The sequence below is a fragment of the Podarcis tiliguerta genome (assembly GCF_965153285.1).
Source record: "Podarcis tiliguerta genome assembly, chromosome: 4".
Lineage (NCBI taxonomy): Eukaryota > Metazoa > Chordata > Lepidosauria > Squamata > Lacertidae > Podarcis > Podarcis tiliguerta.
Window position 1 is genome coordinate 76351309 of NC_139537.1, and position 12899 is coordinate 76364207.

The 12899-nt window shown below is 41.3% G+C and overlaps 1 protein-coding gene across 9 annotated transcripts in view; it reads right to left on the minus strand.

Annotated features, from left to right (window-relative positions):
* MCF2L (MCF.2 cell line derived transforming sequence like) overlaps window positions 1-12899 on the minus strand; it is a 115686-nt gene that overhangs the window by 93583 nt on the left and 9204 nt on the right. Inside the window, exon 1 of one of the 9 annotated variants that reach the window (XM_083437617.1) lies at window positions 10952-11095. The exons of 7 other annotated variants lie outside the window; for them this stretch is intronic. Coding sequence is in view for 1 of the 2 variants with exons in the window: in XM_083437625.1 (XP_083293751.1) it covers window positions 1321-1399 (79 nt within the window). In the remaining variant the exon portion in view is untranslated. Of the gene's footprint in view, window positions 1-1320; window positions 1916-10951; window positions 11096-12899 lie in introns of those variants that run through there. One more of the 9 variants, XM_083437625.1, reaches the window with a different exon arrangement.

The following is a 12899-nucleotide window of genomic DNA, read 5'->3' on the forward strand; positions in this document are numbered from 1 at the left end:
AAGGAAACAACATTAATAGCACAGAATGACAAGGAAGTAGGATGTTTTTAATGTCCTTATACTAATAGCACATATGAGGAGGGCTCTGGGGATATTATTACCCCACCCCCAGCAGTATGGCATTTATACCTATTCACACAGCAAAGGAAGGGGAGAAATCGGTGTAGGAAAATCTGTACAGTATCCAACCTTCTTTCTGGGTGATGTTACTCTTTCCTGTGCTATTGTAAAGCATCACAGATTACCATGTTTGATGCGGGGGGGGGGGGTTAAACCTAGAGAGAAAGGATGAATGTGACAAAGTCTCCTTCGCCATCCATCCTTGCTATGCTCTCTGGTCCATGGTAGTAGTTAGAACACAGGCAAACAAGTCAGTAGTTCAAATTTCAGCTCAGCCATGAACTCACTAGTTTGCCTTAGGCAGGCTGCTGTCTCTCTGCTGCCTTCCCAACGTAGTGTATTAACAGGAAGCCTATTTAATAGGCTTGTTTAAAGGATTACTTGGCTAATATATGTAAAGCATTTTTGGTACGGGGTAAAATCTTTATGCAAAATGATAACGCACCGACGATTCAATTAATGGAAAGGAGCTTCTTCCACTGAAATAAGATGGAGCTCCTTTCCCATTGCATGGATTGGACTGCAACTCTTGTTCCAAAGCCCTGGCTTGCTGGTGAAGAACATACAGGGGGAAATGCAAACTTGTTTTCAAATTAAGCAACATCTTCTCTTCAGTTTCAAACAGATATGCAAAACTACACGCGACACACATTAGCGTAGCACCTGCCCATTTAATTGTTTCACGAAAGATGCATAGGGGAACTTCTGGAACTTCCGACACAACTAAGCAGCTATTAAACAATGATAAAATTCCTTAAACATCATTAGGTTTTTCAAGACTCGATGACTGTCTTCCTGATTCAGAAAACAAGTCCTGCAATAAAACATTATTTAAAAAGCCGGTCTGAAGCCAGGCTAAAATTAGCTCACAGCGTCCCTCTGTCGCACAAGTAATTTCAAGGTTGTATTTTTAGAAAGCAGTCTTGGGAGAATCGCGATGGTTTGTACCTGATCTCTAGGAGCCATCTATGAACAAGTGTACATTTCCCTGGATGCTTCAATACAGACCTTCATTTGCTAACAAAGACTGTTCAAGGCAAGGTCAGGTCCTAGTATCAATCAGCAGATAAAGTTTCCATCAACAGACATATGTAATTATCATGCCAATTACAACCAGGTTTTTTTTTTTTTAAATATCTTATTAGAAACACCAAGTGTCAAAAACACATTACAGTATTTAAGACCTGCAGCTCCTCCTACCAGTGTGCTGAGAAACAGCATACAATCTCCAGTCCAATTCTTCCAAAGCCATTTCTTCAGTTTTTAGCCAGCATCTCATTCTCTAACAAAGGCAAGGCACAGGAAAGCATTCTTCTCCCCATCACCAAGTAGAAACATTATGGGGGGGGACCTACAGCTCTGCTTCAACAGCACGGCATTTCAGTTACTGCACACAGACACCCCCCACCCTCCTTCTCCATATTAGCTCAAAAGGAGGTGCAAGAACCCTTCCTCCGCAATGCACAGACAGGAGGGATGCAGTGGAGAGGCAGAGTCAGGAATGATAATTACATCAATATCGCTTTAAAAAAAAAAGTTATCCCCTCCTCCATGAAGCAACCCCACCACCCAGCCTTGCTCCCACGCTGAATTGCTATTAGATGTCAGAATTAACACGGAGCTTTCATTAGCCAGCTCTCCCTCGCTGGAAGAGTTAAAGCACATCCCAGCGCTGCGCTGCTTTAGCAGCACATCTATACTGATGCTGCCTGCTGTTTCCTTAAAAAGAGGAAAGCTAACACAGCTTTGAAAGATAATACAGCTCTGAACAGAAAAAGGGGAGGACACAGAATTTCCCTTCCATCATTGGAAGCAGCCAAGGAAGCCTAGTTTAGATGAAATACTTGTTGTTTTTAAATTTCTGCCTAGTTGGGATTTTTAAAATAAAATGAAATGAATGAAAACATCAATCCAGTGGGTCAAGTGCTACTGACATTTGGTTGTACTGTATCCCTTAAGTCTTTAATCAGTGTTGGAAACTGGGATAGAAAAGCTAGGAGCCAAATGGCTTCTGGGACCTGGGTTGTGGGAGCCAAAATAGACTGTCTAGTCATCACTGGGGGAGGCAGTCAGCAACACTTTTTATTTATTATTTTAATAAGCATGAATTAATATGCAATTCACGTAAGTGACACACTGTTAATACCACATTTTTAGCAGAAATTGTTAATACATGTTTCATTGGGTGTTTACAATAAAACATATTGGTACTGTACTTCAGTTTTCAAAACACTCTACTCTTTATTGTAAAAACACCTTAACGTATTATCTATCCTGAACATATACTTCGAGGCTTCAAAGCACATACAGTGGTACCTCTGGATGCAAACGGGATCCGTTCCGGAGCCCCATTTGCATCCTGAAGCGAACGCAACCCACATCCGCGTGTCGTGATTCGCCACTTCCGCGCATGCATGTGACGTCATTTTGAGCGTCTGCGCATGCGGCAAAACCTAGAAGTAGCGAGCTCCGTTACTTCCGGGTCGCCGCAGAGCGCAATCCGAAAATGCTTAACCTGAAGATACTTCAACCCGAGGTATGACTGTATATTTCAGTAATCCTTGAGTGTCAGCTAGGCTCAAAATATGGCACCCAGACTTTTGGAAGTGCTCGCAATTAAGAATCTTTAGGAGCAAAATGCACCTGGTGCCCTGCTAATTTCAAACCCTGCCTTCAGTTTAAGAATGGCTTCATGTTTACTCAGCTAAGAGAGAGTCTCAGCCATTGAGTCAGTAAGATCAGGTCAAAAGCCATGGTGGACTCAAGTAGGCATAGTCCTGTGATGGTCTTAACAAGGTACAACGCTGGCCACATATACTCTTCTCACTCCTTCCACTGTAACTCAGCATGCTAAACTGTAAAAAGGTTGGGAAGGACTGGGAAAGAGCCTGTGATTTAGAATGAGACCTGGGCTCAATTTTTCTGATTTACTGAGGACAAAGATCTCTTTCTCATCCTTGCTCTTTTCACAGAACATAGACAACAGAGTCCACCTCCTTCTTAAAGCTTGTGTGTTTCCCTGGACATAATCCCTTGGCCATTAATATTGCTATGACACAAGCTTGAATTTTTCATGGAGGGTGGTAAAAAAATGTTTTAATGCAAAACAGCATTTAATTAATCTAATTAGAATTAAATAAAACTAAACTAAATTCCCCAGGGACTCCATGGTTCCCTCTTCTTCACATTAGAAATTCCCGCAAGCAGAGGCCTTACTTGACCTAGGCAGTTTGGCCCAGTGCTGGTGAAAATTTGTAGTTTGAGATGGGCAATGGAAGACGGAAGTGTTATGATCTTTGCAAAAAAGAAAAAAAAACAGCCATGTTGTTTCAGATGAGCACTATTTAGCTAAGACAAAAGCCACATTTTAAATTATTATTATTAATAATGATTATAATCTGATTTATTACCTGCTCTTCACCCTAAGGTCCCAAGGAGAGTCACAACAATTTAAAGTACTACATTTAAAATAAAATACCTTGCTTAGAAGCCATTTTTTACTATGTTAGTTTTGGATTTATGAACATTAGAAAATTGAAATCAATTGACTGAGATTAAGCAGTCAAGTGCTGCATAAACCAGGGGGTAGACAACATGGTGAACTCCAGAAGTTGTTGGATTCCACCTCCCATTAGCACATAATAGCCCACAGGAATTATGAAAGCTGTAGGGCAACTCAGTATGAATTATGGGTGAGTAATCTACCCTTGAATTATGGTGCTGGAGGAGACTTTTGAGAGTCCCATGGACTGCAAGAAGATCAAACCTATCCATTCTGAAGGAAATCAGCCCTGAGTGCTCACTGGAAGGACAGATCCTGAAGCTGAGGATCCAATACTTTGGCCACACCATGAGAAGAGAAGACTCCCTGGAAAAGACCCTGATGTTGGGAAAGATGGAGGAGACAAGGAGAAGGGGACGACAGAGGACGAGATGGTTGGACAGTGTTCTCGAAGCTACCAGCATGAGTTTGACCAAACTGCGGGAGGCAGTGGAAGACAGGAGTGCCTGGTGTGCTCTGGTCCATGGGGTCACGAAGAGTCGGACACGACTAAATGACTAAACAACAACAACCTACCCTTCCTCTACAAAACCAGAATGCAAGCTGATTTTTGCTCCCATGTGTGGGAAGGCTGTGATGAGGAACCACAAAAATAGGCAACCCTTTGTAGGTTACCTGGAGCCCTGCATGGTGTGGGTCCTGCATTATGGGATTTCCTTGAACTAGAGATAGCACACATGCAGAAATGCAGACTAAGTGCGAGACCTGTGTCTTCAATAGCTATTTGGATCGAAAATTTTGGAAGGCTGGCCTGATTTGCTCAAATATCCACTAATTATTTCTTGAGCCCCGGTCCCTGCATCACAAATAGTGTGAGGATTAACACTGCAAACGTTAATGAGGCATTTTTGATGTTGTCCTTATGGGTTACTAGGATATGTTAATCTTAGTTCTTGCAGCACAGAGTACTTCCTATAAATAACATGTTCTTAACAAATTCCACTTCCCGAAGGCAGCAATCTCACCAGGAAACCTCTTAAGATACCCAAACCCACATTTTCCCTTTCATGGTAGTTAAATTAACCCAAGAGCAAAGCCTCACTGCTTTTAAGTAATGAACTCTCCATTTACTGTAGCAGAAGTTACAACAAATAACACAAACTTGAAGTACCCAGAGGCAGTTGAACTGTGGGATTTTTCAACTGGTCTGATGGCAGAATCCATAATTCACAGCACACTATTAGTTTTATTTATGTGCCTCAACTATTTTAAGTCCCAGGAAATTTATTTCCTTTTTAGCCTTAGCTATTTTTTCCCTTTTAAGAAAATTAATCTGATGCAGTAAGTAGTGAATAGAAGAAAACTCAATGCCGCTTGGTATTCAAGTCCAGATTTTTACTCTGCAAAAGACATGTCAAACAACAAAGTGATGATTTAAAATATTCTGGCCTTACCAGCGGTCCTGCTTGGATCACAACACAGAAGGCAGCTACATTTATGATCTACAGCTTTTTGAACCTCAGATCCCCTGTAGTCAAGTCTGACCCTCTGTCTAGGGTTGCAGCCTGAGTATTAAGAAAACCATTTGAAAGCACCACCCTATCCCAAAATCAGCAGTAATATTATATCCAACCAAAGTATGTACATGGTATACTGTATACCTTTTGAGTTCTCCTATGTGTATAATATAATAAAATTTATCCAGGGTGAGAATAGAAGCTTTTTTCTTTGTTTCTGAGAAAAATACACAACATTAAACAAAGCCACAAAGACTTGCGAAGTACCCAGACTAAAATGAACTTATAATGTCTGGTTTCAATGGATTTTTCAAATGCTTAACTCAGTCTATTAGATAAGTTCATGAAGATACCAACAAAAGGTAAGTTTAGCGATACAGTCATACCTCGGGTTGAATGTGCTTCGGGTTGAGCGCGTTCGAGTTGCGCTCCGCGGCAACCCAGAAGTAACGGAGCGCGTTACTTCTGGGTTTCGCCGCTTGTGCATACACTCAAATGACGTCACATGCATGCGCAGAAGCGGCGAAAAGCGATGTGTGTGTGTGCAGACGTGCCGTCACTAGTTACGTTTGCTTCTAGATGCGAACGGGGCTCCGGAACGGATCCCGTTCATATCTAGAGGTACCATTGTATTCACAATACCAAGAGATGCTAGTAGAGTTGTAGATAGATGTTAATAAAGTTGTAGACAATGAAGTTGTAGGTGATGGGGTGCTGGCGTTTTACACCTGTTTCGCTCTGGCACTCCAAGTAATCAAAAGGCCGCTGTTCGCCCCTGATGGGGCCCTTTAACTGGGGCTTGCAGGTACACACTCCCAAGATAGTTTTCCGGCCTTCTTCAGTGATCTAATCTCAAAGCCTTGATATGTATATTGATATTCAATCTTATAGAGAATACTCTTTCTTGGTTTAAGCTTAAGAGACTGATTTGCTTAGCCTTAGGCTGGGTAGTTCACAAGTCTTTGTGGCTTTGTTTAATGTTTTGTATTTTTCTCAGAAGGTTGATAAAGTATGTATAATTATTGTTCTTTGTATATTAATCGCCAACGTGTTGCATGAGTCGCACTACTTCTATCAGCAGCACAGGTAGTATTTTTCTAGCATTTTGGGGGGGGGGGCAGTTGATAAATGTTGAGGAAGCCATTATCACAACAAATAGAGTTGCTTCTTTTGCTCAACCTGCTGCAGAAAATTACATTAGAAGAGTTCAGCATTCTAAAATCCATGAATGATTATACCCCATATACTGCAAAAAAGAGAAGTTTATTTCCAAAGAATTATGTATGTTTCTACGTGACTCTACAGAAGACTCCCACTGCATGGGTCACTGTTTCTCCACCCTAAATTTAAAAGAACTTCCAGTCCCCCACATGCTCACACAGGAGGGCAGTGGCTGTCTTAAAGCCTCTTGGAAGTCTCCCCCCTTCATGTCCTTAATCTGAGAAACTGAAAAAGGGAGAGTGTGGAGACTTGCAAAGCACAAGGAATTCTGAGAGGTAGCCCTGCCCACCTGTCACTCATTTGACATCATAATGACAACATGCAATTGATAGGTAGATGGCCCTTGGGAGTCAAAAAGGTCCTCTACCCAATTTAAAATGAGTAATCTACACGGGTGGCGGGACGCAGGTGGCGCTGTGGGTTAAAGCCTCAACGCCTAGGGCTTGCCGATCGAAAGGTCGGCGGTTCAAATCCCCGTGGCGGGGTGCGCTCCCGCTGTTCGGTCCCAGCGCCTGCCAACCTAGCAGTTCGAAAGCACTCCCGGGTGCAAGTAGATAAATAGGGACCGCTTACTAGCAGGAAGGTAAACGGCGTTTCCATGTGCGACTCTGGCTCGCCAGAGCAGCGATGTCACGCTGGCCACGTGACCCGGAAGTGTCTTCGGACAGCGCTGGCCCTTGGCCTCTTTGAGTGAGATGGGCACACAACCCTAGAGTCTGTCAAGACTGGCCCGTACGGGCAGGGGTACCTTTACCTTTTTAATCTACACTACCGCACCTGTACACCAGCTCTCCCAGACCACACAAACTATTCCACTTCATAATTGCAGATACCAGCTCTGTGGCAAATTGGACCTTAGATTTGGGTTGGGTGGAACAATTGCCTTATGCCTATTTTCAAATTTGGTCTATCCGTTTGTCTGTCAAGGAACATCTGCACATTGGACTCAAGGTCATGTTCCAAAATACACATTCGGTTAGTGTTGCAGAAGCATCTGTAGAACATATTGGTCCATGTTGGCTTAGCTTAACCACAATGTAGCCTAACGCAAACCAAACTTTCTTGTTGCTACACACAACATAATGGAGATAAATGGTGGGCAATCTTTCTTTTAGAGTAGCCAGTACACCATTACTGAGGTTTTTCTTGAGATGAGAAACAAAGTTTTCCTAGAACAGAAACTGAACACCTGGAATCTAAATCTTGACCCAATATTCAATTCCTGTAGCTGGAAGAGGTAGACTCCCCACTCTGCTCAAAGATGCCCATAACTTGCAGTGTTTATTTTGCAAGTCAAGTATGGTGAACACAAAGAAGTGATAATGATACCACCAAGTCTAGAAAATAATGATATGCTCCTGAACTGCCTCCAATCCCAATGAAACTTGAAAGTTGTGATTTGTAATTGAGTATAGTCTCTATTTAAAGGCATCAGAAGGGGGTAATTTTATTTATAACAGAATTATAAAGAGACTGAATAAAGGCAAACTAAGTTTTAATCCTTAATATTTATCGCAAAGCAACAATGGTAGGGTTGCGGGGGTTTGTTTTTTTTGTTAAGATAACAAGCGCAGTCATGTACATTTTAAAATTAACTTTGATGATATAAAGCTCTCTTAATCCACACTCCTTATGACTCCCATGCAAAGAGATTAAACATACAAATCAAGAGCATTCATTTGCGAGCAAGTCAGGCTAATCTTAACAAACGCAGCAAATGGCATTTTAATAAAATGCCACATTTAATCATCACATAGCATTAATTCCAAAAGGTATTTCAGGACCGAACAAGAGTACATCACTAGTACCTTGTCAGTTTGAGTACATATCAAAGAAAAGGAAAATTCACCCTTGAGGAGGAAAGCAACTCATTATATCATACCAGCAATATAGTTACGTTTTCCTCCTTTCTTTAAAATATTTACAAAAACTGTCAAAATCTTAAATAATCTAAGATTAAATAAAAAATGAAGAGCTTTGATATGTGAATACTGGAAAAAAAATTGAGACTATCAAATGATACATCATTTGATTTTGAAAGAACTCAATTGCATCTAGTTTTCCCCCTCTGTGTTTAGTTCCCTGACACTATTATATAAGAGAGCCTATGGAATTTACTGGTTCAATCAATGTTTTAACAAGGCTACTGGTGGTCACTGGACAGAATTAAACTGGGATCTGGGAGATCTGGGTCTCGCCTCCTGAGGGAATATCCTCAGATTCCATTTCAAATATGCAAAACAGGAATGTGTTCACATCTGCAATTCCTCTTGTAACCAAGCAAGATTACTACTGAAACACCTATAGTTACATTTACAGGGGCTTTCAATTTAAAGGCATTCATTCATAATCCCACATGCAGTAGCTGTGCCCAATCACACAACAGAAGCAAAAATACAAGAAGTCGTTCCTATAGTGCCCTTGTCATTGTTAGTGAAGGGCAGCTAGATAGCAAACTCATGGGGTGTCCACCCAACTGTCTTTACCTCTCTTTATTTAATTTTTAATTTAATTTTTATTTTTATCCCAGACTGGCATCTGTATTGGACTTGAAATCGTTTTACATCTGCTTTTTTATTGCTGATGGGTTTTTTTAAATTGTTAAATCGCTTTAAGATATTTTATGAGAAAAAGAGCCTAAATAGATCTGTACTTTTATTTCTATAGGATAACTGCCTACCATTCTGTGTATGTGAACTATGCAAAAATCACAATGTTGGGAAAACCATGAATGAAGCCAGCCAATGCTTCTCTTGATTCCTGCAGTCTCGGTTAATTTTGCCCGCTCAGCTGTACCCTGCCTCATGCAGGGGGGCAGAGATTCACAAGAGCAGACATGATGCAGGAAAAACCGTGAAGCTAGCCCATGCCTCTACATAGCAATATACTGACATATCAGGCACTGTGATGTACAGTGGTACCTCAGGTTAAGTACTTAATTCGTTCCGGAAATCCGTTCTTAACCTGAAACCGTTCTTAACCTGAAGCACCACTTTAGCTAAAGGGGCCTCCTGCTGCTGCCGCGCCACTGGAGCACGATTTCTGTTCTCATCCTGAAGCAAAGTTCTTAACCCGAGGTACTATTTCTGGGTTAGCGGAGTCTGTAACATGAAGTGTATGTAACCTGAAGCATATGTAACACGAGGTACCACCGTATATCATAATGTTCTAGACTATTGCGATGTTGAAAACCAGTTATCGCCCGGCTCTACTCCCATCACATAGAAAGGGCTGTGTATATCAATTTTAAACACCAGAGGTATTGAATGTAAACAGCATAGAATGCTCCCCTTATCACCTAAAGGTTCTCTCCCTTCAGCCACTGTCTGCCCTCGCTCAAGTGCTTTCCCCCTCATACTGGAAGTGTGAGCACCTGAGAGAAGAATTCTTGGATAGAGAGGCCATGGGAAGGGAGAATTCTGCACTTTCTATCCCTATGCCCGTTTTGCTGTTCTGCATCCTCATTCAATGCAAGGAGAAGGTGAGATTCATGTTCAGAATACAGGGGCCTACAAGGTCCAGATCAGGACAGCTTAAACAGGCAAACTCTGAGCATCCTTCTTCTAAGTCTTATGCAGGTGACTTTGCTTAAGACTTTGAAAGGAATGGATGATGGTGTTATCTGCTGTCTGTCTCTCTGTCTTAATGGGCAGAGGGTCATTAAGGCCATGATCCTACTTTGAAAACAAGCCAGGGTAGATTACCCAAGCCTTTAAAAATTGCCTTTTATGAATGAAACAAAGAGAATCTCCACATTTTGCCACTAGAACTGTGGTATATTTTATAATTATATTATAAAAATTACTTTAATAAAGGTATCGTATTTTTCGCTCTATAACACGCACCCGACCATAACACGCACGTAGTTTTTAGAGGAGGAAAATCCGTAGGCAGGCCACCCATAGGCATTCCCTCCATAACACGCACAGACATTTCCCCTTACTTTTTAGGAGGAAAAAAGTGAGTGTTATGGTGCAAAAAATACGGTAAGTACATAAATATAAGTTTTGAGTCCTTTCATGACAAAAGTATCATACAGAATATTACTAAAACAGACACACATGTATTAATCCCTCCCATCTACAAGAAACTGTTCACATCCATCCCTTGCTATCTTTTCTCTCTCACACTCTCTCTGCCCTGACATTGTTTTCTTCACTGTTGATTTCAGATTAAACACTCCCCTGAGGCAGGGACTTGTGTTTTTGTTGGATTGTAACATTCCTTAAAGTGCCACATGCTGTAATAATAATGATTCTCCACAGCATTTTTAATACTACTAATAAAAAGTCCATGCTATTAATCTTCTTCAAAAGCTTTAACTTGGCTATCATTCACCCAGGGTTAGACTGGAGCAACTGCAAGTTCAGGAAATATTGACATGGAAGCTAAAAAACACAATAAGCACGAATCTCTATCCCATCCCAACATTTGATGTTACCTATTAAAACCCTTTTAAGAGGCAAATGCAGTAACTCTCCAAACTCAGGTTCTATATACTAACAACAACATTAAATTTCCGTTATTTATAAGGGGGAATTAGAGGAATGTGTATTTTCAACCAACACTTGCGCCAGGAAATCAGACTAACCTTTCCTGAAGCTTTCTTCAAAAGCACAATCCTATTTCACCACAAAGATTTACTTCATAAAGTTTAAGGAAGGTATCATCCACCACGCGACTAAAGCAGGAAAATAAAAAGTGCAAGTACTAAATCCCAAACCTGCAGTCACATAACCAACAAGCAGTATAACTGGCAGATTCAACTTCACACAGTCCCTTTGCAGCGCAGTGGTTTCCTTGGAAACAGAACACAGGGGAGGGAGTTCGCACAGTGAAATCCTCATTCTCGAAAGAGATTTACTAGACACTTTTAATAACCAGGCATATTTCACTTTGGGGAGTAACATCCAGTTTGTTCAAAAGTGCTGATGGCTCAATTCTATTTTACGTATTACGTTTAGAAGTCATATGATTTGTTGCCATGTTTTTCGTTTGTCTGCTGCTCAGATGGCGAAAGAGGGAGAGTTAAAGGGGAAAGGACTTGCTCACCAGGCTTTCTGTCTCTCCCTAGGTGGTATATACACTGCTTTGACAATCGCTGCCAACGCCTATAAGTAATTAAAGTCCTCCTTTTCCTCCAGTTTTAAACTCCCAGTCATGTCTCCATCACCAAGCCTGCGACATTGGTTCAACAGCAACACCTACTGGGGATTAAGCGTTCATACACCAAATATCTCACCATCTCATCTGTGTTGGTGGGTTAGATGGCACTAAGAAAACCGCCACACAATTTCTAAAACAGTCATTGAGATAAAATGTACACAACCAATATGTTTTAATCCTTCCATGATGATTTGGGCTGGTTCTCACCAAAACCAGATATTGTGTGCTAAGCCTTCTGTTCTAGAACCAGTAGTCCTCAGAACTTGTTGCGTCTTCAGCATCCTTCAGCTCTAGCCATCAGGGATTATGGGAGTTGGAGTCCAACAAAATTTGAAGGGTCACAAGTTCGAAAACCCTGGTCTACACTGTGCCACTTAAAACTGCGGGTGGGGGCTCAAATAATGGAACTTCCTCCACACAATCTTCCATATTTTCCTGACAATATGGAGAAGGATTCCAGCTAGCCTAGACATTCCCTTGATATGCGACTTTCATGTGTGAGGGAATTTATGTATGCTCTGTGGTTGTGAGTGATGGCCCAGAACGCAGCCCCTGCACGAATCAGGGGTTGCCTGTATTACTGGTGTTTGTAAGAACTAGGATTCTGCATTATGTTTTTATAAACATAAACTGGAAATACATGGGACAGTGCTGATTGGTGAAAACACAGAATTAGCCCTCAAGGGCTATGGTAATAAACATTCTGTCCACATAGATTTTAAGGCCTATGTGGAAATAAAATAAAGAAAACAATTCCTTTGACAGAAGCAGGGGGGGGTGCACCTTCCAGACCTTCTGTGCTCTGTCCATTTTATTATCTGAAAATACCCCACATGTAGGCCTTTGATTATGTCAATGTAACAGTTTCTGTTTTGTATCCAAGTTCAATTTATTTTTCTTTCAAAGCCATAAAATAGCAATCCATTTCCGCTGAGTCCTTTCTGAATAGTTGTTTTGGTTTTTTTTACACAAAAAAGCTCAGGAACTCAAGAGCCTGCCAACCCAAAACAGAACCACAAAGGCAGGGTGATTAGCCTCCCCATGGCCACAGCCCAAACCCGAATGAAAATCTCCCCTCCCCACAAAAGGCTTGCACAAAATACCAGTGACATAAATCCACAAAACCAAGAAGAACCCAGAAACTGCCAAATTACCTCAGACACAAAACAGACATTTTAATCAATGGCTATAAAAGCATCACTGCTCTAATTTCTTTGAAGCATGTCTGTGCAGAGACCTCTCACCAGGAATCAGATGAGGGAGATAAGCCACCAATTTCAGCCACTGAATTTGCTTTTAAAATGAAGAGGAAAGTATCAAAGGCCAAGGGGAGTAAAGAGGCCTATCTTCTGCATACAGCAGAAACGCTAGAT